The following is a 26,442-nucleotide window of genomic DNA, read 5'->3' as shown; positions in this document are numbered from 1 at the left end:
GCGTGCGCCCCTGTACATTACACAGTGGGCTCGAAATTCAATGACGGAAATATTCTTAATCAAAGTTGAACTGTAATTGCCAACAGAAAATTGGACTTATCCAATATTTTCGACTGATCAACTCCAGTCTTTGTCAATGAGTGAGAAATCCACTGCTTCTGTGACGTCACGTTATGTAGATAGAACACGTGAATCGAGGAGCAGTGGACGATATGTTGGGGAATGTCTATGCCCCCCCCCCCCCGTTTTTGTTGAGGGATGGTTGTTAAGCCCTATAGTTGTAGGTCCACTAGAGTACTGACAACTTTTGGATTACACATCATAGAATTAAGAGTTCTTGCAAGAACAGTAAAAAAATAGATGTACATCTCCAATTTTGGGTCACACAAGTGCATAACTATACACCCAGTGTTTCTAGCCCTGCTACAAGATCCTTTATGTACGTATCCTTCACAAACTTTCACAAATATCTAGGTGCGCCCACAGCAAAAATAGTAGGTGTACAGCTTTGGTGCACCAAAATGCATAACTTTGCACCCGTGTTTTCATCCCTGCTCCCAAATCAATATGACTTTGATGTTTATGCATTGAGCTGTCAGTGGCGGATCGGGAGAGACCCGTGCATCACGAGCCCGCGTGACGTGTCCGTAAGCCCGCAGATCGCGCCGCTGTTATAAAATCAATAGTAACTGCGTTCGGACGACTTCAGACGAGCGGAGAACGGTTACGGAATGATCCGGGCGAGCGTTCCGGGCCATCTATTGAATTAGAACCTGCAGCCAGGGGAATTCGTGATGCAATAAGCCTCGATGCGCAGTAAGTTCGCTCCTCTGGGTGCTCAGGTTTGCTTTGTGCCAGGCGATTTGTTGCAGAGTTTTCGTATCAATTATATCACTTATTTTACTGCCATTGTTCGAATCCAGCGCAATCAGTACAGATTACTGATAAATTATTCTTTGCAATGTCAGAAAGTAAACTCAACCAAGTTTGAAAGTTGAACGAGTAAATTTTTATGGCGAAATGGCTATGATTAGAAATGTAGAAGCCTACCAGTTTTATAAGGATCGCCAACATACAGTTCTAAGCATTCGCAACTAGGTATGCTATGGACGAAAAAAAGTCAAAGACAGTGTTGAACTTTTTAGCATTTTTATTTCATATAACTCTTCCTCATATGTAAAACGAGTCTTTTGTACCTTTGTCACATTAGCCTCCGTGTTTTAACAGTTGTAACAAAGGTTAATATACAAATGATATGTACTTTCTCGTATTGTTGCCCGTCGACGATAGCTTTAGCAGCGGTTATCAACCCCAAAGTAATTGAGATTCAGCAGAGACACCAGCCTGTCCGAGTGACCTTTCTACGCCGCCATCTTGGAACTAATCCCACATCCGGGAACCTGCCGATACTCATCACTCCCGCGAGAGTTGGCGAGAGTTGGCGCGGCGATCTGGAAGCGATCAGAACAGACATGCGCTCATCCGTGAGACATCGCAGCCCCTCATCTCGGACCGGGACGCTGCATCAATCTTATCGGCCTGACAAGTTTGGGGTCATTACGGGGATGCGCGATGCGAGAAGCGATGTAAATTGATACGTTGATTTAGTGCAGACGCCATGTTTTATTCGGCTAACTGTTCTCCAGAGATTTTAAAGCTTAAAGATGCTTTTGCTGATCGGTCATCTGCGGTTCAAGACGTCTGGAAACAACCTTGACTTTGGAAAAAGCCGCCACTCAATCGGAGTTCTGATGCTTGGTGTCATTATAGAGATTTAGTGCGGACGCCATATTCTGTTCGCTTAAATTCTTAAATACCCCCAAGAGACACTAAAAAGGAATTTGCACTCGGTCAGCGGCGGTAGAGCGTGTCTGGAAACAACATTGAGATTGGAGAAGGAAGGCGCACAATGCAATAATAGCACTGAACTGCCGCTCATATTTTCTCTGGATATCAAAGACCATTTTTAAATAGGTCTGAAGACAACCTTGACATTGGAGAAAGCAATCCCTCATATATCGCAATGAAAGATCTCATGAGTGATAAGAGAGAGGTCGTTTGTGGAACTGCCGTCCATATTTCCCCTGCGTCTCAAAGGAACCTTTTGTATATCGGTCTGAAAACAACCTTGACTTTGCACAAAATTGGTGATACAAGATCGCACAATAATCAGAGGCACTCTACAGAACTGCAGTTCATATTTCTTCCTTTATCTCAAAATACAAAAATTGTGAATCGGTTTGAAAGAAAGCAGGCTCGCAATACAAGGTCTAATGAGCGGTAATAGCAGGGACTTTCCATCCATATCTTTACTGCATCTCGCAAAGAACATTTTGTAAATCAGGCAGTAGAAGTACAATACGTCTTAAGAACCTTAAACTTAAGACGTCCAGAGCGCCGATCATGAACTGCAGTCCATTTTGTTAATCGGTCTTAAATCAAGCTTCACTCTGCACAAAGTTAACAGTACATACATGATTCTACGTACTATAATGCCCTTCATGTCCAATAAAGGTCTTCCTTTATTCATATAATCAGACATGTCTTCCACTGAATTGCCGTCCATATTTTCTCGGAACCGCAAAGAACGTTTTGTGAATCGGTCCGAAGAGAACCTTGACTTTGCACAAAGCTGGCGGTACGTGCAATATCTAGCACACTGTAATCAGAGAGGCAATCGACAGACTTTCTTCTGGGTCTTAACAGAACATTTTGACAATCGTTCTGAAAACAACATTGTCTTCGAAGAAAGCAGGTGCTGAATGAAAGATCTAAGTGAACGATAAGACAATGAAGGGTTCGCGCTCAAAACTGCCATCCATACCGCTCCTGACGTCAAAGGAACATTTTGTAAACGCTCTGAGAACAACCATTGCACAAAGTTGACGTTTCATAAAAGACCTAACGTACTACTATAGAGCTCTTTATGTCTACTAAAGGCCTTCATAAGAGTATTATTATGCATGTATGTATGTAAAGGCCTTCATTCATTCATTTATATAGGTAGATGCTTTCTACGGAACTTCGTTCTACATTTTCCCCGGATTAAAAAAAATCATCTGAAAACAACCTTGGCATTGTGCGAAGTTGGCGGCACATACAAGATCCAACTTACTACTTTTCGAGAGGTCGTGCTACGGAATTGATGCGTGAAGAGATGCTGTCTGCCTTGTCATGGCGGCTTCGTGACAGAAATGGGAAAAGGCTTAAATCGCAGACCTGCATAAAGTACAATTTGTTAGCCGCAAATTTCAAGTGCGTGCCAAATATTTTCGAGGTGAACTCAACCCGTGGAGAAGTGAACCCTTGGCTGTTCCACTGTGTTTATACATCTGGGTACCCCAATTTTAAACATGTGACTTGCTTTGGTGTAGTTGCAAACAAGACCGCTTCTGAACCAAAGGGTCGGATGATCGAATTCCATTTAACGGCAGTCTTGTGACCAAATTGCATCTTGAAAACAACGAAGAACCCATCACTCTTTTTAAGAGTATGCTCTATTTTACGATCGTTGTTTGGCCAAAACCCGCAAGCTCTGAACTTCCGCCCTCTCCCATATTATATCCGATCGCTAGTGTATCGGCCTTGGCTTCATGTCAACCGAAGCAATTAAGTAAAAGTGAAAACAAAGCAACAGGAAAGTGAAATAGGATCGAGGTCGTAACAGATCCTGACGTCCATCACTTCCCGTATTACACCCGTCAGACGGCCTGGTCTGCATGGCGCTGCAAGCTGCAGGGTTGTAGATGAAATGAATGGTGCGAGTGCGTGCTAATACCATGCACGTCACACGTACAGACGGCCGGACTGGCAGAGTTTAAGTAGACGGTGGTTTGCCGGGCCTGCCATAGTTGATATAGATGATGGCGGTGCGTGCTAACGCCATGCACGTTACACTACAGACGGTAGGGCTGGTAATGATATAGATACTACAGACGGACGGCCTGGCAGGGTTGAAGTAGACGGTGGTTAGCCGGGCCTGTCATAGTTGATATAGATGATGGCGGTGCATGCTAGCGCCGTGCACTTTACACTACAGACGGTAGGGCTGGTAATGATATAGATACTACAGACGGACGGCCTGGCAGGGTTAAAGTAGACGGTGGTTGGCCCGCCTGTCAGGATGGATATAGATGACGGCGATGCGTGCTAATGCCGCGCTCGCACTACCGTTACACGCACGCCGCGTTCCCGCCTGTCACTCTGTCTACTGTCAGGTCGGGCCGCAGCAGCGCAGTTCAGTGGGTCCGGTCACCTTCTTTTCACTTTTCAACACAAGGGAGTGAACGATTGTTTTGCTTCTTGTCTGTCTGTCTGTATGTCTGTATGTGTATTTTTGTCTCGTTCTGTGTCTCTTTCTCCTTTTGTTTTTCTTTTTTCTCTCTTTCTCGTTCTCTTTCTCTCTCTCTCTCTCTCTCTCTCTCTCTCTCTCTCTCTCTCTCTCTCTCTCTCTCTCTCTCTCTCTTCTGTGTGCGCTATCCCCAGTGTACACAAAGCATCGTTGCCATACATTTTCCGTGCTACTATTTCATTTTTCGAACGAAAGGGTCGCAATACATAACGGCTACCGAGATGGTGACGTGTGCCACCTCCGATTGCCTTCCTGAATCTGATTCATTCGCAAATAAAAACGCCTCACTCGTCCTCCCATCCGATAATATTGGAGCTGCCGTTATCTGGCAGACATCTCGGCATTGCTGTCTTATTGATTGTGATCGCATTTCTGCAGCAATCGGGGCGATTTGCGGAGGGGCGTCGCGGTGTCTGTCGGGACTGGTGACGTCATGAGTGGTGACGTATCACAGTCAGCAGAGTCACGTCCCTGCATTGACCCTGTCGGATCCAATGTTTCAATTAGCCCTGACGGCTTCGCTTAGCGTCCACGCGAGAGGGATAGCTGTTTCAAAACGCCATTCATCAAAACGGATCTCCCTGTGCCGATTCATCATAGAAGCAGAGTTAGGATGGTATTTCTGTTTATGAGCCGGGCTAACCGATGTGCAGAGTCTGGCGTCGATAGTGTAAAGAAATGAGATATGAGTTGATTGTGAACCTAGCTTGGAATGAAGTGAAGACAAAATCAGGTTTACTTTTGTGGAGAGAGGAAAGAAACACAATAGTGACGGTTTCAGCACTAAGGACAGACACACACTGTACTTCTAAAGTAAAGCTAACCCCCGACAACGTCTGCTTGTAGTGTTTTATCTTATCTGTGAGTTTGTATTGAATATTTCTCTCAGAAAAAAAGGAGTAAATCAGACATTCGTCAAGCAGACCTCCCGGCTGTCGTGCGCTTGGAACGGCTAAACATGTGCTGCACCGTTCAGTGCTTTTATCTTAGCTGTGAGTTTGTATTCAATGTAAACCAGACAAGCAGATCACCCTGGTGCTTGGAGCCATCAAACAGATGACGCCGTTGAACCGTCTTCTGCGTTTGTCTTTCCAGACATGTCACATGATGGCCCCGCCGGCAGAGCGTTCCGGACCTTTCTTAACTTTTCCCATGAAGCCCTGTGGCGGTGACTGGAACCTGCCTGTATGACCTTCCTACTCCAGTCGACATTCCGTGACCTCTAAAACATTCCGTGACCTCTAACGTACGACTGTGGCGCCTGAAGATTCAATAAGACATCCCCGCAAGACATGCTGTCTCCCCTTAATTACCTGAGCGCTTTGTCTACAAAGTCTCTACTCAGAACGTCTGAACTTTAGAGTAAACGCTACTCAGAATCAATTACGCGAGGAAGCATTATCTCATAAATCCCCATGTGGAGCCTCCTGTCGCCAAAGTTAATTAGAAGTGACGGATTGTCGTGTCCAATCAGGATGAGGCGTTCCCGGACATGCAGGCGGCTTAATCATGACGTGATCTTCCCGGAACCAATCAGGAGAGGGCTTTCCTCGACAGACAGGCGGCGTGATCGTCACGTGATGGGTGCGTGATCGGCCGGCTCCAAATGAGTTTCTAAACGATAACAGAGAACCTAATGACTCTGTGTCAACGTCAATCATGTCTCCACCATGTCGTGCATCTAATGAAGGCCCATCAATTATTCTGTGAGAGCGGATTCTGGAAGCGCAATGAAGGGTGGATATTGTAGTACAGTCAGAACAAGAGTTTTGATGTCCATCATTGTGCAGCCTTCTGATTTAGGTACCGCAAACGTACACCCTTTTCCACTATAGGCTGTGACCGCTAAGCGCCCAAAGAGTGTTCAACGAATTTCAGAGATAACGAACGAATTTGTGTACGTTTTGTGTGTTTAGATGTCATTCAAATTATGCTTTTATATCTTGCATCATATTCCGGGCGGTTATGAAATCAGAGAGAACACGAAACCAATTTGGGTCGCTGTACGGTCGCTGAGTGATCGTCGTGTGGTGGAAATGGGACATTACCGTTCGGGCACTATTGCCTCCCGATTGTTTTTTATTTTTATTTCTTCCTCCCTTTTTCTCTCTCAGCGGGGTCCTGTTTTCGTCAGTATATGGATAATGACTGTCCCGTTTGCAGTTGTAATGGTTAAAAACGTTGCTAAAACTTGAACGACTGAAAGCTCCAAACCTGACAAACCCTTCGGATTTACGTTTAGATCAAAATTGGAAAGAAAACCGTCCGACGATGTGCTAAAACGTCCACTTTTCAACTACAATGCCTCGCCTTGTGACATGGTCATGGTGATATCTACCGTTGGGGGGAGGAAACGAAGCAAAAGCGCAAGCGGGCCGTCTGTAATAGTTCCCCCGCGTTCCCATAACCGCCTGAGCGGGTCGTTAAACTCGGTAACTACACACCGGGGGGACGTTAGGCTTCCCTCGGGGCTTCATTTAGCGCGGGAAGCGGTCCTCGCTTTCGCTTTACGGCCGCCCTGAGACGCCTGGGTCGGAGGCTACGGACGTCCGGAGGCAGGAAAAGGCGGCGGGGTGCTTGGGACGCAGTCGTTGTGAGATCCCGGGCCGGGTGTTTCCCAGGGCGAGCCTTGGAGGGGATTTTGTCGCGTTTTGTTTCGGAAAACGTGTAAGAAAGAAGTACCATAATGCCCTGTGTATTTACAGTCTGTGTTTAAGGCGTTTGAAGGCTTAAGTTACAATCGGGACATCGTTAGATGACAGATTTCTTAACCCTGGCCTCTCGAAGGTACTGTAATCTCATTCAATAGTTAAATTTCATAATTTGATCGTTTAGTCCTACATCGTTGAGCGTTGGTCTAGCTGTTGACAAGCTTTTGCAGACAGCAATGCTCAAGTGCTTTGAGTTTGTTCACCGCTGGTAATCATACGATCAGCTCGTCATTCCATACTCAACTGCTGAAATGATTTATAGACATCAAAATCCAGGTACTTTGAGTTCGTTGTCCTTTTCTGCATTTTTACGTCTTTGAAACTGTATGACCATTCGTCAAACCCAGAGGATGCTCCTTTAGTACGTAGCCACGAGTACGACTCTACGACAGTTCTATGGGAAAAAAAACAGATTTTCAAACACCTCAATCCAGGATCTCCATGTCCTTTCGCAATAGCCCCGGGCTAGTTTGTTGGCCTTGTGTACTTCAGCCGAACCGATAAATACCAGAATTCAAGAGAAGGCGGGATTATGTAGCAAAAATAACCCGCGTTCCGAACCTGCCAACCTGTAATTTCCGAGCTGGAGTTAATGTGTCCATAAGTCACCTGTCTTTATCTCTGATATTATTTATTACTAATAAAACTCGGCGTGCGCACTTATTGGAAATTTACCGATAAGGAGAGTAATATGGACTGGGGGAGGCTCGCACGTCAGGACATCATTCAGTAAGACAAAGGACGGGATTGGGATCAAAATGATACGCTTAATGCGGATAGAGGGACACTGTGAGTTGTCGCCTGTAGCGTGCGTAGTTTGTGAGTTCGATTCTGGCTGTGTCGCTCACCCGACATGCACGCCACCGAAAAGGGTCGCAGTCCTAGGACGGGACGTTAAGTCGTGGTCCACTGTTCATTGTGCTTGTTGAAAAAAGCTAGGGGAATTTTCCCCGGTAAAATGAACCTGTAAAGGCTGTATGTAGCGTATGTGCCCTCTGTCACGACCAGTAGAAGAATAGCTCTTAAAATGGGTCTTCAATGAGCTAAACAGGATCGGGATCACGTGAGAAGAAAGGTTACTCGGAAAGGCCGATGTCTCTGCTAAATAGATAAATAGATAAAGAGCAACGATTCCTTTGAGTCAAAACTTTAGGATTAGATCCTGTCACTTGTATGTCGCGCGCCAGAGACGGTTCTAGTTACATGAATGGGGCGTGGTAACTTGTTTGCAGTACATAAGTGATACATTCTGAACGCGTATTTGAGGTGGCATACTTTTGCGACGGAGAGGCCACTGCGGAAATCGCGAAAAAAAAAACACTATAATTTTGATTTAAAGATTCACAGTAAGCAGAAAGTGCGTTGACCCTTAATGTATATTCTATGTACTTTACTGTGCCGTACGTGTGTTCCTTGTTACGTCCCCTCATTCTTGTTACGACTAGTGTGAGAATCCCTTCCTACAAGCTGAAATGGACTGAAGCGCATTTCCATGTCCCTCTTCTCACATACGCGCCCAGTCGACATCCGGGAACCTTGTTAGCGCGGGAGGCACTTCGTCAACATGTAGTTCTCTGATCTGGGCGGAGATACACGAGCGGCTGAGTAATCAGGCTTTATTGGACAAGTCCGTTTCACACCTCCCGTGGGATATCAATCCGCAGGAGGGCCTTTAGCGGAAAGCGCGGCCGATTCTTCACCTAAAACCGAGCGGAACTGAGGAAAAACCACCGAAACGGGTTAGAAAAGGGTTTTCCGACCGCGACGTCGCCGCGGCTGTAGCGAGGAGAATGCGCCACAAAGGCGGCCCGTAATTTCCCGCGCTCTGGTAGCTCGGAGCGGTGGCTTTATCTCCGTCGGCACGCTCGGCTCTGCTCGGAGATAACCGCGCCGTTATTAAAACCGTAAATTTCTCGAATTCGCGCGTCGCCGTGAGTGAGTCTTAATGGCGCGGCCGCGATGCGGGAATTACTCTAAATGCAGAAATGTTCGCGGCGGTTTTATGTTCGCGGTTTTCGCGGCGACTGTTTCACCGCAAACTTAAAACCACCACGAACATTTGTGTCCAATACTGTAGCAGTATGTAACTATAGCGTTGCCGAAAACTTAAACCACCGCGAACATTCCATTTTCCCCTTAGCGCAAAATTGTAGCCATGCGAACTTAAGTGCATTTACAGTATGGCGGCACGGAACTTTCATTTGGAAGATAAATGCGGGGAGTAACTACGTGCAAATTACCGCAAATTGATGGGCGAGTTCGAACCTTTATTTGATATTGAAAAGCCAGCCGGGGCTTAAATTCTCATTTCGCACAAGTTGATTTTACTCGTGGATATCGACAAAATGCCTTTCTATGAACTCAATTTTTTTAAATGTTTGGATCTGAAAAAGAAATGTTTACTTTTCTGTTCACATGAATGGCCTGTAAAATTTGCACTGATTTTCCAAATGTGGACCAGCTACTATTTTATAAGAAATATTAGTATGCTTGGATCCGTAAAAGCAATTTTAGCCTGTAAAATGGTTTAAATGGCACGATTGTCCTATTCTGGGCCAGCCGAATCTCCGTAGCAAATGGTTACATAAGTTAGGCGTGTCCTCGTAGCAAAGCCCTGCCATAAATTACTAGTATCAGTTGGGAGCCTCATAAAACTGCACTCCCCAAACTCTGATGGTGGCTGAGGCGCTCTCATATTAATTCGCACATTTTTTTCATAACTATCAAGAAATTTCAGTATGCTTGGATCCGTTAAAGATATTTCAGCCGGTAAAATGGTTTGAAATGTTATAATTTTCCTGTTCTGGACCAGCTGAATCTCTTTAGTAAAGGTTACGTAAGTTAGGCGTGTCCTCGTAGCAAAGCTCTGCCGTAAATTATCAGTAGGTAGCTCCATAAAACTGTACTCCCCCCGCTGCAGTGGTGACTTGTCAGGCTGAGTCATGGTCGCATTCATCGTACGGTTTTTACCTCTGTGATACGGAGGTTTTTTGGAGACTTTCTGTTTGTGAGGGGCGTCTTTGTTTGGGGGGGGGGGGGGGGGTGGGGGGGTTCGTCGTTCCCATGGTAGTAGATTTATAAGCTGCTCACAGAAGAAAACAAAATCAGCTTCCGTCCTTGTTTAGCTATATAGCTTTAAAAGTCCGTGATTTATTAGGACTTTAATCATGTAATCTGTATCTTTCTTCTATTTTGTCTGACCTTCACCTCTTCCCTAGTGACCTCAATGAAAACCAGCCTGCAGGCTGATTTAAGTTTCTCATAAATAAAACAAGTAAACAAGCAAACAAACAAAGAAAATTAATGGTGTCAATCTTAAACCTTTCAGTTTAAAAAGTTATTAACCTGTTCCGTATGAACCGTACTTACTCACCTGGAAAATTGCATGTACACGACAGGGGCAATAAACGCGCCCGGGATGCTTTACATTATCAGACACACCGATAATAAATCCACGCTCACATTAGCTGTAATTCTAACCGTAACTACGTAAGATCGGCTGCATGCGTTCCGTGACAACCCGTTCATTACAACCAATCAGAGCAAGGCGGTGTGTCTTTAATATTTATTCCTAGTTGAAACACAATCCTTAATACCTGCCGACAGTTTAATCTCAGTGATAACGTCTTTATATTTCCTCTGGTATTACCGCCATTATCAACCATCACGTGACTAGTGAATAGCCAATCAGCTTGTGGGATACCCCCAGGCGGAGTGATATATAAGTGGCCTGATCATGCGTGAATGATCCCGTTAGGGAAGTGCTTAGGTTGAGATTAATGCGCGACATAACATAATCCGCGAGGTAATAATTTCGCCTTAGTGGATTCTTAAACGCATAGCTTCTATCCCGTATCAGAACGTATCACCAAAGAACTAAACACGCTTTCCGTTTCGGCACTGCAAGTCAGCGACGTTGAATCTTATCAAAATGATTTCTACCTTTATATACAAATATTCAATGTCAGTTTTAAAAGTACGTACTAAAGTCAGACATGTCCTGCACTGAAGCGATCTTAATTAGACTTGTTCACAGCGTAAAATGTGATTTAGACACGTCATTAATCGGAACTACCTGTTATTATTATTATACCCGTTATTCTACAGGATATCTTTTTATTCTTCTGGTAATTCTCTTTCTTTTTCATTCCATTTCTTTCTTTTCGTTTTATCGAAAGGAAGATAAAACACGTTTTAGGTGAACCTACAGGTGTCAAAACAGTTTTCTTGTCTTCATACTTTATTTATTGTTTATTGATTGTTTAGCGAACCGGAAGAGCAGCGTGGCGCAGCGGAAGCGTGCTGGGCCCACAACCCAGAGGTCGGTGGATCGAAACCACCCGCTGCTAGTCTTTCTTCGCTCTTTTTTTAATTTTCTCCTTCGTCTGTTTCAGTTTTCACCTTTTTTCCTTACTGAAGGTCGAGTAACGCAAGGATTGAATAAAAAAATTCATCAGAGTTTGAAAGGAGGAATCCTTAATCATCGAGAAACAAAAGTTAACAATAGAAAGACAGCTGTATCCTTGCAAGGCGTAACTATTTGTTGACGTAAATATTGAACCACTAGACACTGAACAGAACTACTTCGTGAGAAAGTTAGTCAGGGCACACAAACCAACAAGGACGGCGGACGGTACAAACTTCTGGTCACGTGTCCGTAAGGTCATCTGATCGAGTTGTTTGGTCACGTGAGCTCTGAGGAAGACTACCATAGATCAGTCGAAAACTCACTGCACTTTTTGTTGGAACAAGTTTCAATCCTGTACTATGTATCTATGTGTTCTTCCGTGCCAAGAAAATTGCCATCTTCAGCATCTTTAGTATGTAAGAAAGACCCGTATCATATTCAGATTCCACCCATGTATCTGGTACAACTAGTGCTCTTCCTGAATCTTCCCGGAACTGGAGCAGAATTCCAAATAAGGCGGTAAAAGGCGCCCCCGTGCCGCGGTCTGGGCTAATGGCACCGCTAAAAGGTTTTCTGAGGCTTCGCCGCGCTGAAACCGGCGGGTGCGCTTAACCATCTGTCCGCCAAGCCCCACAACCCAAGCTCCTTTCTACAGGTTGGCTTGTTTGTATTGCATACCCGGTAAACTGCCTCTGTAATAAGCAGTTCATCTCCGGACGGATTAATTTGATCCACTCACACCGAGAAGGACCCTTACTCTTTTCCATTAGTATGGTGGGTTCTTTAACATGCTCGAGGTGTGGCTCTCCTCAAACACAGAACCTCCAGCTTTACATACATCCGAGAGAACGCCCCTTACCAAAGCTATGAACTCATTTTCGCCTGAATCGGGTTAGCAAATAGTTGTAAAGAGCATTTCCCAAGGTCACAACAACGGGACCTGTCAGGCATTCGAACCCAGTACCTCCGGGGTCTGGGTCAACAACCTTAACCACAAGGCCGCCGACTGTGGTGCATGCCGACGTGATGCCGAAATGTTGTCACTCTGGGATAATGCAGCAGCTAAAAGGTTTTCTGGGGCTCCGGCTGGCGGTGAACATGCCGCTCGGCAATGAGCTTAACCACCATTCTGCCAAGCCCCATCGCCCAGACCTTCTCCACGGGCTACTCCGCACGTGCGTTACGGGATGCCTGCAGCTGAGGGGTTAAGCAGTCTAGGCTAATGTAGCAGCTAAAAGGTTTTCTGATGCTTGGCTTGCGGTAAAACGTGCCGCTCGGCGAGTAGGCCGGCTGTATATCACCGCTCGTGGGCGGGAAGCGCGTTTGATCTTCGCCGGAAGAAGTGTGCCATCCTACTCAAGTGATCCGGGGATGTCTGCGGTTCGGTCTTAAGATGCCGTGGATTTTCACCTTCGGGCGTCTTAGTGCAATCTCTTTGTGTCGTCTTTCTTTTTCCTCACGTCCGCCGCGGACCGCGAAACAAGCTTCAGTACCGGCCCATCTCGATAACTGCACCATAATCGACTGACTGACTGACTGACATATTTCTACAATGACCACAACAGCCGGGTAATCAGGACCCAAAGAGCGCAGAAAGTGTCTGACTGATTGACATACATGTATTTCTACAGCAAACGCGGCCGTAGGGTAGCGAGGGCCCAAATTCCACAAATGGCGCCATAATCGCCTGACATATCTCTACAGCGAACGCTACATTAAGGTAACCAGGGGATAACAAGGACCCAACCAGCGCAGTAGTCAACGGATTGACATATTTCTACAGCTTGCATGACCGTAGGGTAACCAGGACCTAAATTCCATAGATAGCACCATAATCGACTGACTGACATATCTGTACAGCAAACTCAACAGCAGGGTAGCCAGGACTCAAATATCGACTGACTGACATATCTGTACAGCGAACCCAACAGTAGACAATCAGGACCCAGATATCGATAGATTGACATAGTTGTACAGTAAACACAACAGAAGGGTAGGCAAGAGCCAATTCTACAAATAGTAACAATCGACTGGCTGAAATATCTCTACAATGAACCCATCAGTAGAGTAACCAGGGCCTTGATAAGGAGTATGCTTTTGCTTTGTACTGAAATATCTGTAGTGTTTAGAACTAGTCAGAGGCAACATGCTAACATGTATTCTGGAGCCGACAGACATCCACAACTGGTTGTTAGATGTGACAGTATGACGGAAAGTGGCAGAATTATGGAGCTTCCCTGTCCTTGGTGCTGAAACATCTCTAGCGGTTAGAACTAGTTCGAGACTACCTGTCAGGAGGTGTTCTATGGACGCCACACACCCGAAACGGGCTGTTACTGCCATGTTATGATGCAGGAAGGCGGGAAGCGGCAGGATGAGTGATTATCCCTGTCCTTGGTACTGACACACCGGTGCGTGTGTCTCCTAAACACGACTGTAGTGTAGCCGGAAGCCAAAATCTACAAATAGCGCCATAATCGACTGAGTGACACATTTTTACAGCAAACGTAGCTGCGGGGTAACCAGGACCCCCGATTCCATAGATAACACTTTAATGGACTGGCTGACATATTTCTACAGCAAACACAGCAACAGAGTAACCAGGAATCAATTCTACAAATATCACCATAATCGACTGACTGACAGATTTCTACAGTGAACCCAGCAATAGGGCAACCAGGACCCGATTGTACATCAGTCAGCGCGGTGCTATTTGGGTCCAATTGCTCTAATCGACCGACTGACAGATCGCTACAGAAAACACAGCGGCAAGATAACCAGGACCCAATTTGCTCCATTTAGGGCTCTAAATAACTGACTGACACATTTCTATAACAAATGCAAGATTTGGACAACCAGGACCCCAGGCCACTTACCCCAAATAGGACCCTAATCGACTGACTGACATACTTTTACATGAAGGACAACATCCGGGTAATCAGGACAAGATTCTACAAATAGCGCCCAAATCGACTGACTGACACATTTCTACAACATGCAGGACATCAGAATAACTAGGACCGCACTTATCCCAAATAGGGCCATAATCGACTGGCAGACATATTTTTATAGCAAACACATTAGCAGGGCAATCAGGACAAGATTCTACAAATAACGCCCTAATCTACTGACTGACATATCGCTACAGCGAACCCAGCAGTAGGGTAACCAGGCCGATAGATATCAGCGCTCTGCAGACATTGCTTCCCCCGCCGGCATTCCGCGCGGGATTTGATTTGTATCGACTCTTCTGCTCCAATTTGGGCCCGTCGCGTCTCCCGCTCCGCGGAATTGCCCCGGGGGCAAACCTAAACTGCTCTGTGGAGACCACCCGTCTAGGGGCTAACGGAAGGTGCTCCGTGGAGACCGTTTGGGCAAACTTGGACTACTCCGCGGATGTCCCTCGTGACCTGTACATTATGTGTTACACTGATTCAGACAAATTGCCCGTCCGAATTGATTGCATCGATATGCTTCTGATTTTCACCAGAAACAGAAACGTTGATGTTTGTCTGCGGTGTTTCTTGTTTGCATAGCTGTCTGTGACCTTTGGGGAACGGCTGACCTTGTCTTTCTGAAAGCAACGGTTTGGTGAATAAGTTACTTTAGATTCTTGATGTTTCGTTTGAAAGTGCACAGTTTATTATTAGAGTTGTATTCTGAGTTTTACCTTGAATCTGTACCACCTAGTCCTGGTGACTTGAGATGATACCTTTTATAGTCAGTCTGACTAAAACTTAGAGTCAGAGAAGAGGGGTGAATGGATGAATGAGGAATGGGGGAAGGAAAGAGAGAGATGAGGCAGACAGACAGACAGAGATAGTGGCTGTGAGAAGCAAGGAAGGAAGGAAGGAAGGAAGGAAGGAAGGAAGGAAGGAAGGAAGGAAGGAAGGAAGGAAGGAAGGAAGGAAGGAAGGAAGGAAGGAAGGAAGAAAGAAATACACTCGAGGAGAATAAACACGCTAAAGTGCTAAACGTATTTGACCTCCACCGAACTCCTAATGGATGTTTTTTTTTCCATTCGCAAGCAAACTTTTCGCACTGACCGTTCACCTGTGGACTCTTGAGTGGTGACAGTCGTAACGCTGGTCGACAGGAAAAGCCGTGTCTGAAATACTTTTAACTCAGCGGTAATTCTACAAAACCCACATGGCTCATGCTGCAGTGCACAAGCTTAACCGTCTGCAAGAAAAACTTTGCTACTGACTGTTCACTGCGTGCCCAATGTTGAGCGGTGACCCTCGTAAAGCTGGTCGACAGGAAAATCCGTGTCTCAAATACTTTTAACTCATAGCTCATGCTGCAATGCACATGCTTAACCCTGCAAGAAAAACATTCGTACTGAGCATTCACTGCTACCCGATGGTCGTCGTTGAGCGGTGACCCTCGTAATGCTAGTCGACAGGAAAAGCCGACCGTCTACAACACTCTTAACCTAACACTTATGCCACAAACCCTGCTTCAGCCATGCTGTAGTACCGAGGCTTAACCGTCTGCAAGAGAAACATTCGTGCTGACCACTCACTGCATACCGGGTAGTACACTTTGAGGGACGGCCCCTGTAACGCTAGTCGACTGGAAAAGTCCAGCGTCTAAGATACAATTAACTTAACGGATATTCTCTAAAACCCCGCATACTTCATGCTGCAGTACACATGTTTAACCCTTTGCAATGATGACTTTCGTGCTGGCCGTTCACGTTGAGCAGTGGCCCTTATAATTCTTGTCGACAGAAAAAGTCAAGCGTCCAGAACACCTTAGCTTAACGGTAATGCTACAAAACCCCGAAAGGCTCCTGCTGTGATACATAGCCTTAACCGTCTACCTGCCAAGCCACACTTCTCGTACCCTCTACGCAGGCTGCTCCGTACGTGTGGCTTGGGATGCGTGCTGCTGAAGGGTTAAAGTTGATCCGTTCTGTCAAGTTTAATTTTTCTGTCCTACTCAAGGATGCTTTTTACCAGGATCTTGTGCAAATCAGCGTCTTATCGAAAAGTCACACACGATTATAGTCTCCAACTTCTATTACAGTGTACTTTCACTTAAACCTTTCTTTAAGGCTGGCTGGAATCCTGCCCCTCACCTGTATTTAACCTAAGTTGTTTGAAGACAACCACTCAGCTCTAAAAGCTACAATTACAAAACATGTATATATGTATATCGGAAGTGCTGAGTCAGCTACCATGAGTCTTGCTGATATGCTTTAAGTTACAACAGTACTGACCATTCTAGGCTGTCCGAACTGTGGATATTAGATGCTGTATACTGTGCAGCCTGTTGTTGTAGCTTATGCTAGGGTCACATTTCCAACCCGGGGCCCGGCCGGGCAGCTTGTGGGAATGAAAACTATGATATAAAAGACAACAAAACACACAAAACTTTTATAAAATCATTCCTTACCATACGTTATGTATATTCTTGATATGCATCTTTTATTCTTTGTTTTCTCAAACAGCCCGGCCGGGCGCCGGCTTAGAAATGTGACCCTAGCATTAGACTACTATATGTCCGTTTCCAGCTTGCCGGGAAGGTAGTGATCTCGGGGAAGCGGACACAAGTTGAAAATGGAAAGATACTAGACTTGTTTATGCTTTGGTCACATTTTCAAACCGGGGCCCGGTATGTATATTTCTTGGCGTACAGAAAAGTATTTTTCGTTCCCGCGAACATCCCGGCCTGGCACCGGTTTGAAAATGTGTCCCTAGCATTAGGCTGGCTAATTATGGCCATTAGTTAGTGCAAAGCCTGTTCTTCCATGAGGATAGCTAATTGTGGACGTTAGCTGCGTGTTTGTAAGCTACCAGGCTGGTTTACTTCAGCTGATTGCGTTCGCTAGTCGCGTGTGACCTGTTTTTAAGGTAGCTAATTGTGCACGTTAGTCCTGTGAAGTCTACATCCTGCACGTTAGTTGTGTGATCTCCATGCGGCTCACAGTCCGTCCGGGGGCGGAGGGAGAGGCGGGAGAGGATCTCACTCTCGTCAGGAGTTTCCGGTGCCACGTGCGGCTCCGCATGTAATCACGCACTTACAGGGAATAACGGAGGTGGGCGCTGGGAAAGGCATTCAAGGCGGCACCTCTCTGTGTGCGTGCATCTCTCTCTCTCTCTCTCTCTCTCTCTCTCTCTCTCTCTCTCTCTCTCTCTCTCTCTCTCTCTCTCTCTCTCTCTCTCTCTCTCTCATCACACACGCACAATTCTTGTACATACCTGCACATATAGTCTTTTGCAGTGTTTTGCCCGTTTAATTTCTTTTCTTCCCAATTTCAACATAGCTTTCAGGCTGATGTTCCTATGTACGTGTACATGCTCTCCCCATGTACGTGGGTTTTCCCGCCCCCAATTCCTCCCTGTTTTATTGAAAAATAAACGATTGCTCAAATGGTACCCTGTGTGCTTTTTCCATTCAATTCCTTATCACAACATTTCCCTTCTTCTCAATCTCAAAATAGTGAGTGAGTGTGATCCGGTTTGGGGCCTCCGGCCGTCGCTTTCAGCTTTCCGTGTCCCTATAAGTGGCGTATGTGGAAGGTAGGTCAGATTTTAGTGTTTTATATCAGGCTATGATACAACCCCCTTGGGAGCCCCACGAACACGTACATCAGGTTGTCACAAACCCCCAAGGGAGCCCCGTGGACACGCCCATTAATCTCGGCCGGACCTGGACACGATCCAGACCTTCTGTGACTGATGAGCACTTCCACCCTCCCGCGGGACGCGCGCAGCCGGGCTGACATATCGCCTGTCGGGCGGAGAAGCGCTGGGCGTCCCCGGAGGTCGGCTGACGGGGCAGTGGCGGTTGTGGGAGTCAGGAGGAGATCAGAAGCAGATAAGCTGCGCTCAGACAGGAGAAGGGAGTTAGATATTCCTTTATGAAGCACATGTTAAACAAACAAGACCCTACATCTGCTTGGAGAGACGTTTATATGCACATGGATATGTATATGATTGTTAACATGTGACCTGTGCCTAGCACAGTGGGGCAAAAATGTACAATTGAGTTCTTCATTCTTTTAATGCTCAAAGATGTAAATGATTTGTGCTCTGTTTCGTTTCGTCAGTCTTTTTTGTGGCGTCTTGAATACACGCAGGTCTTAAGTTTGGTACTTTTCTTCAAGAAACAAGTCCAGGGAAAAAGTAGACCACAGGAAAGACGTGAGAAGTTATGGATGGCATTGGATACAGGTGCAAACTTCATCAAAATCGGACCACATAAACAGAATACAGGCTGTGAATATCTAACTCCATCCTGAGCCGTTTGAATAATCTCATATGTGACCACGAGGCCATCACCCTGCGTGGCAGTGGGGACACCCAGCGGGTAAAGTAATACCTGCAGCATCCTGGCCAATACCAGTATTTCCCCTGCAATATATCTCCGGTCGTTAGGAGGGCGCTTTTGAGCCATGTAGAATCACTTCACTTTTCATATGGCTTGCACATTGGTGGTGCAAATATGTTAAGGAACGGCATACTGACGTTAAAATGGTATAATTAACTGGTCATCTATGTTCAAATAAAAAGTTGTTGTACATGTTTTCACTGATGATTCTCTTTCCAGTATTTCTATCAGCTTTGTGACAAACTCCAGCGATATGTTTTTGACTACCTTCCCTGCAATATATTTCTGGCCGTTAGAGTGGCGCTTTTGATCCATGGAGTATTTACACATTCTTTAATATTGTGCGAATGGAAAAAACGAGCCAAATATTTTTCAAAGTATTCAAGGAGATCATGGGACAAGATAGCCTGGCACCATCTTTAAACGGGGCAGGCAGCTTTTAAAATCGGCCCTTAATTAAGTTTTGTCCCTTTTTACCAAAAGTAAGGGTAAACTTCTGCCCGTAGCTGAGATCATCATAGTAATCGTGTTAATCATTACATTGATTATTGTTGTCATCATCCTATAGGCAAAAAAAGTTTAAACTCTGCAATTTCGCTACAGAAGGGACACACAACTGACAACCGGACATTGCTCTTGTCAACCCAACTTAATCCAGCGCGTGTTTTAGATTTCCCGCCACAGATAAGCCCCGCTCAGATTCAAACTTTCGGCCAATCACAGTACCAAACGTCACACCTCTGCCTCCCCTTGAGTGACCAAAGGTGAACGTGCCGAGAAATTCATGATTAGGCCACTTCAATGCAATTAATTGCTTGTAGACGTTGAAAATTGAAAAAATGTGCGTCGCATTCTGAGCGTTTTCAGTCACAATTTACCAATTTTTACTCAGATATATGGTATTCAAATTATATAATCTGATTCGTGTATCTCTTAAACTTATAGAATCAATATTTATTGATCTTCTCCTTTTTTCATTTTGAAATACCGACAAACAAGAAACTGCCTGACGTGGCCTCGGCAGAAACTCCCGTGCTGAAAGCGTGTGAACGCGCACAACAGACGGAGCTGGCGCCATTGTTTTTATTTCTCTCCAACATTGGAATGTTGAAATCGTCACAACTAGTAGCCGAAGAACAGGACATCTTCAAAACGTTTCGCTCTGAGTCCGTCTCGACAAGAAGAGGTGACATGTTAGGCTGTAGAAGTCTAAAGCCGGACTAGAAGTTGTGGAAACCAGAAGAGTTGTGAAACTGCGCGACTTCCGACTCCGGCTGCTACAGTGTTTAGGAGGCGTGGCTTTTCCCACAGTTTTAGAACGTTTTTCATCGGGATTGTCAAAATGGCGAGATTTGTCAAGACGTTCGTTTTGGTTCTCCTTGTTTTGGCTGCTTCTCAAGCCTTTGGGATGTCTAAGACACAAGCAAGACGGGCAAGGAGGGCAGAAAGCTTGGAGAGGAGTGAGAGAACTGCGGCGGTGATGGTCGTTGGAGGAACCGTACGGAACACGAGTTATCATCGGGAGGAGGAGAGGGGAGCGCCGAGGAGTGTCGGCGGGCGTGTCGGTGTGAAGCCGGGAACAGAGATGGAGAACACACGGGCTCAGCGTACAGTCAGCCAAATTAAGCCTACAGACAAAGCCTGTTCCCGAGGCCGTTGCCGCCGGAGCGGTACCGGGAGGAAGGCGCGGTGCCCTCGGCGCAGGTCGCGCCCCGGCCCGCCGGTGGTTCACCTGTACATGCGGTACCTGACGTGGCGGAGTAACTGGCAGCCCGGCGGCAGGAGGTGGCGCGAACAGGCGCTGAGGAACTCCACTGTGTACCAGGTGCTGCCGTGGAAAGGTGAGAAAATAACGTTTTCTTTATAAAATAACTGTTGTTTACAAACATACGGCTTAAATTGTTTACACATACAAAATGCACCTAATTTGATATCGGATGCGTTTTCTTCACTTTTGCAATGATTATGTTGTTTTATAAGCCCACACCAATCCATTGCACCTTAAGTTCAATGTCATTACTTTTGTACCTTCTTGGAACCGGAAGCAAGCTAAGTAAGATCGTTGTGTCCCAACCGTTGGGCGCGTGTTGAATATCTTTGACAAAGCCGACATTTTCTCTTGCACGTGTCAGATATGTTTGGCAAAAACTTTGCTTAAGTTGTTGTATAAGTTTAACGAATAAGAGAGATGAAACAAATTAGATTAGTGTGGTCTGACAGAAATATCTGTTTTAGCCCATCAGTATCTGAACGTTCTTTGCTTATAACACTGGGAAATATTGGGTGGATAATCTTTTACCTTTGTTTACATTTTAGAACATGAATACAATATTCAAAATACTTCCTTTACATGTGTCCCTACACTAGTACAGGTAACAGAATCATTTACCTACAACTCCAAGGTTGTAACTAGACGACTTACTGGCATTTTCTGTCCTTTTCAATCTATGAAAATTTGATGTGGTGACTGTTTATCTGGTATCATCTTAGACTTTGCAATCAGCTTTACATTTGAACAACAGAATGCTTGTTTTACTACGAACAATGGAAAGTAAGTTTGAGTTGCCTGCAAATTAAGGTGTCGAGAGCCAGTTTTATTTATGATTATCTCAAAAAGCAAAACTCCACATTACTCATTCGTGACAGAATGTAAAGATTTAGTTTCCCCTAATAGTAGACATCATGAAAATCTCAATTTTGTACCATCAGCGTTGAAAGGCTGAGTACTGAATTTGGTCCCGGTCTTCTGGGTGGTCTTCTTGGACAGGTTTGACCGTATTCTGAGCCCTGCAACAGAAAATTATTGTCAGGAGAATTCAATGTCTCTTCCCTCTCCCACAGTCAGCTGGAGAAGAGGCGTGGGGAACTTCAAGTTCAAGGTCAACTGCCATGTGTCCAAGGTCAACGTTGTCCGTGAGTCAGAGCTGGTTCTGACCTTCAGCACGACCTTCCAGTCTGCGGTGAGGAGGCGCGCGCTGCAGCCGCCGTACCGCCTGGTGCTGCTCAAGGTCGTACAGAGGTCGGGGGTCAGGACACATCGCCACCTCGCTACCAAGGTCAGTTCCACTACCAAGGTCTTTCCATGGTATTGTCAAGGTTCTCAGGTTTCATGTTTAGGGAAGGTTAGTTTGCAGCACACTTTGTACGGTTGGTCCCAGGGAGAGCGGTTTGCGGAAAAAGCTGTCCCTGTCTACCTGGCCAGTCTACCCTGGCTATCTACCCTTTGGGGGCCCCAAGGGCATGCATGGGGGTTTTGCATCTGATTTAATTTTCTTGAGGAAAAACTGGGTCAGTGGTAATCCCAGCTGTGGGTAATCCCAGCTGTGGTAATCCCAGCTGTGGGTGGGCTGAATCATACTGTTGGAGGATACCACTGGGACAGCTATCAGAGCAACTCCACCAACACTGGAAGAAAATCTATCATTTATAAACGAACATGTAATGATGTAAGAGTTGTGATGGGGTACAGGATAAACAAAGATACTGATAGGATGGTTTTCCCGAACAGCGGCTGCTTAAGATTTCAGCGGCTGCTTAAGATTTCATCAGTATCTGAGCTACAGTAACCCCCAGGAGTGTCAGACATCTGTTATGAATTTAGCTGTTGTGACAAACAAAGGTCTTATTGTTGGATCATCCTACCAGTTTTCTTTGCTTCCTTGTATTACATTCCACTTCAATTTTGTTTCATATTTCAGGTACATTTTATTGTAAACATGTACTTGGAACTTTTTTCCAGTCTTGGTGGAATTGCTTACAGCTTCACCCCACCCCATCCGTCCCTATCCCATGCAATAGGCATTGTCTTCCATCCAGCTCAATCACATCTGGAATTGCATTGACCCAGTGTTTCCTCAAGGAAATTCCTTTAAAGACCAAACCCCATGCATGCCCTTGGGGTCCCAAAAGGGTAGATAGCCAGGGTAGACAGGCCAGGTAGACAGGGCCAGCTTTTTCCGCAATCCCCCAGGGAGAGGATACCACTTCCAGCTCCGAGGCAGGCCTGCAGATTGTTTTTACTCTGTTAGGTGAGTCTTGGTGGAGAGTTTTCTCACATAATCATCTCAAAGGTTTCATGAAGACATAAGTTATGGGTAGATAGGATGGCCACTATACACTTTTGAGGCCATCTGATCACAGAGACAACGCAGGATTTGATTGATACTACACGAGCTTTATTTCGTATAATGACTTTTCCCAAGAACAACTCAGTTTACAGCTTGCTATAGCTGATACGACTAAGGGACTCACTATTGATTTAAGTTGCTCATCTTTGTTTGAAAATACATGTACTTTAGAATGGATTGCCATAACACTGTATAATGCAAATATTTTCTAGCAAATATTTTCTAGCAGCTGACATGAAAATTAATTAAGTCACAACTTGCCCTGCCTTACATTTCCATAACTATTTTCCAGACGGTGTTTGGTAACGAGACGGCTCCGTGGGTGATCTTCAACATCTCGCGCCTGGTGCAGACGTGGCGGGCGTCCCCCCGGCTCAAGCACGGTCTCCGCCTCACCATCGTCTCCATGGCGACCGGGCTGCAGGTGGGCCGGCGCATCACGAGGCGTCTGTTCGACACGAGGCGGGAGGCGACGCTGCTCGCCGCGTACGTGCGGGAGGGGGGCGGTCTGGAGCAGAAGGAGGCCGTGTTCTCCGATCGCCATGGAAACAAGCCGAGACAGACAGAAAAGGAGGGAAAGGCAAGCTCATCTCCTCAACTTTCGCTTGACGTGTTCTCCGATCACCATGGAAACAAGCCGAGACTGACCATAAAGGAAGGGAAGACAAGAACGTCTCCTCGAGTTTCGCTCGATGAGCGCCGCATCCAGTCTCTCGCCTCGCTGCAGCGGGTGTTGCTAGGCAACAACACCGGGCACGCATCGGACAAGGGGAAGCCACGTGGGCCGGAGCTGCTTCGGGACTGGCTGGCGTATCGCGAGAGGAAGCGATCACGCCAGGTCGCACAGCGCTATAGCAACGACACAGGGTCGGAGGTCAGAGGGCGCAGACAAGTAGGGGACTGCCGTCGCCATGACTACTACGTCGTGTTTGATGACATCATCCAGCCTGAGTTCATCCTGCAGCCTCCGCGGTACAACGCGGGTCGTTGCGGGGGGACATGCGGGCGACCCTTCCCGACCCACGTGAACTCCACGAACCACGCCCTGCTGATGTCACTGCTGCACGAGCGTGACCCCCGGGTCGTGCCCGCGCCCTGCTGCGTCCCAGTCGTGTACTCACCCATCTCCGTCATGGAACAGCACGGGGACAACATCAAGGTTAAGCCTTACCCCAACATGCGCGTTGATGCCTGTGGGTGCCGGTGAACCGATGGAAAAACAAAAAAACAGCAAAATTAAGCGAAATGACACGGGTAAAAATGAAAAAGGAATCTAGAACTGAGAGGAAGATGGCAGTGGAGACCTGCTGCTACAAATCAGCACGAAAAGGTCATGACAGGAAAATGAAAGAAAGCCAACATCGAGGCCAAACTGTACGCCAACATGCGCGTGGACACCTGGTAAGAAGGGAAAAGGTAAAATCATGACAAGGAAAAAAGAACTCAAAGTAAGCAAAATAGAAGTAAAGAAAAAAGAATCATGAAAGAGCAGAATGGAACTGTAAGCAAATTCTGTTAAGCTGAGAGCAAAAAAACATTGCAGATGAACACTGGAAACAGCAAAATCATGTAGGAAAATGGAAACCAAAGAAACAAAAAGAAAAGTGAAACAGCACACAGGAACTGTCAGAATATTCTAGGGTCACCAAGGTGAAACCATAATGGAACATGGTTGTGGTAACCTGAGTCTGCAAATGAACCTGCCAGCAAACAATGAAGAAGTCGGAATATGAAGAAGCATAGCAGAAGAAAACAAAACAAAGGAAAGACTAAAAACAGGAACTGCAGACATAATTACCGTAAGTTTGATGCTAAATGATTAAAAAAACACAGTAAAACTGTGTTATCAGCATATTCCCCCATCTTGAGGGCCAGAAATGTCTCATGCAACATGAAAAAGGCTGTCATGAATCAGTTTTATTTCTGTGAAGGTTATTTATTCTTGTTTGTTGGACCCTTGGCAATCAGATTGTACAGCTGCCTAAAATAAGACAATAGATGAACAAGAAGTACACCCAACAGCAAATCTTAATCAAACCTGTTAGACATCCCAAAAGGAAAAGATGCCTACAAATCTGACTTTATCATAATATTTGGTTCTTAAGTTAAGTTGAAGGCAGCTGATCCCTTGTTATCTTATTTGTCTGCGTTTTCGGAAAGTGTGAACCTCTTGTTTGATATTTTGTTCCATTTATACCCTTATATACTCAAGTGTTTATGTTGGTTAGGTGGTGTTAGTTTTGGTTCATGTTGGTTATGTTATAAGATATGTTACAGTATAACCTTTATATTATACTTATGATATTCAGAGAACAACCTGTTTATAGTTTTATATTATATAAGTGCTGTAGTAAGACAAAATTACTACACAATTGTTGCTTTTATTTTCATTTTAAAGAAGTATTTACCAGAACATGAGTATTAATGCCTGTTGAGACTGTCAGCCAGATTTGATGTTTTTGTTGTAGTTTTTAAGTGCCTGGGCATTGCTAAGTAAATACAGGGTTACAGGAAAGGATGGAAACTATTTATATGATCATGATGATCGATGTAATATATCTTGATAATATATCTTGATGATATAAGATTATGATATTATTTTTGGTTCTTAACATTCTACCTGCTCAGGAATCTTTATGAAAATCTATTTTTTTAGAGTTTAGAGTGATTTTATAAAGAGAAACATATAATTTTGTAAACATGGAGAACAAATTAAAGCTTGTTCAAGGAAACATCTTGTGTTGCCTTCCACTGTTTTCTGCTTGTGCATTTATGTCTGCCTGTATGTATATGTGTGTTTCCCTGTGTGTGTGTGTGTACCTGTGTCCGTGATTAACAATAAGCATAATTTAGCATTCCTATACATCCTCGGAATTTAGTACTGTTCTTTTTGTCAATGACACTGGAAGGGCCACAAAGCAGTGTGGGTAAGGGGCTGAAGTCTGCCATCTCTGCCTTGTCAATGATTCAACAGTGCATAGTGCTGATGGATGTGTTGAAGTATGATTATGTGGCATGTGAAAGAAAGTTTTATAAGTTCTGAAATCCCCCCCAAAGCTTAATTTGTGTTAGTGGGAGGGGGGGAGTTATACACATTGATTATTTGCATCACAGAGTGAGTCAATGTGATAGAAAAGGTCAGAATGCTTTAGATTGCACTTTGAAAATTCATCGCTAGAGGCCACTGCTGGATGGTCTGCAGTTCAACACTCGCAGTTGAAAGCAGATGACTGTGGACAGGGTCCCAAAAGTGTGCTAACACCAGTCTCTGGTTCCTGTATAGCTGTTCTGTGTAGCCACTCGGCCATTCTCGGAAACGAGACCAACAAGAAGAAGAGCCGCTCCAATAGCAGTTGATATCGTCGTAAATACGTTGTCAACATTACGATTATATACACACCAGCCCATCCCCAGTTTGCCACTGCTCTGCAAGGCAGTATCGCTAGAGACCGTCAGTGCGTGGTCTACTCATGACTTTGGGCGGGAATGTTCAACACACCCAGTTAA

At 45.4% G+C, this 26,442-nt stretch overlaps 1 protein-coding gene and 1 non-coding gene across 2 annotated transcripts; both read left to right on the top strand.

The window, feature by feature from the left end:
- Positions 1-11,339: 11,339 nt before the first annotated feature.
- Positions 11,340-11,411, top strand: Trnav-cac (transfer RNA valine (anticodon CAC)). Its single transcript has one exon. It is a non-coding gene; the product is annotated as a tRNA-Val (tRNA).
- Positions 11,412-19,430: 8,019 nt separating this feature from the next.
- On the top strand, positions 19,431-25,667 carry LOC136445316 (uncharacterized). The gene is made up of 3 exons (XM_066443248.1): positions 19,431-20,649; positions 21,650-21,864; positions 23,228-25,667. The coding sequence occupies exons 1-3, from the start codon at positions 20,151-20,153 to the stop codon at positions 24,140-24,142; spliced, it is 1,629 nt and encodes a 542-aa protein (XP_066299345.1). The 5' UTR covers positions 19,431-20,150; the 3' UTR covers positions 24,143-25,667.
- The last annotated feature ends 775 nt before the right edge of the window (positions 25,668-26,442 follow it).

This window comes from Branchiostoma lanceolatum, chromosome 11 (assembly GCF_035083965.1).
Source record: "Branchiostoma lanceolatum isolate klBraLanc5 chromosome 11, klBraLanc5.hap2, whole genome shotgun sequence".
NCBI lineage: Eukaryota > Metazoa > Chordata > Leptocardii > Amphioxiformes > Branchiostomatidae > Branchiostoma > Branchiostoma lanceolatum.
Note: the sequence above shows the minus strand (reverse complement) of the source record. Positions and strands in the feature narration are given on the sequence as shown.

What these genes read in the sequence shown, in the direction of transcription:
- LOC136445316 (XM_066443248.1), top strand. Translation starts at nt 20,151, where the DNA reads ATGGCGAGATTTGTCAAGACGTTCGTTTTGGTTCTCCTTGTTTTGGCT. An exon ending in CCAGGTGCTGCCGTGGAAAG is followed by an intron (nt 20,650 to 21,649) that starts GTGAGAAAATAA and finishes CCTCTCCCACAG; the next exon opens with TCAGCTGGAGAAGAGGCGTG. An exon ending in ATCGCCACCTCGCTACCAAG is followed by an intron (nt 21,865 to 23,227) that starts GTCAGTTCCACT and finishes ACTATTTTCCAG; the next exon opens with ACGGTGTTTGGTAACGAGAC.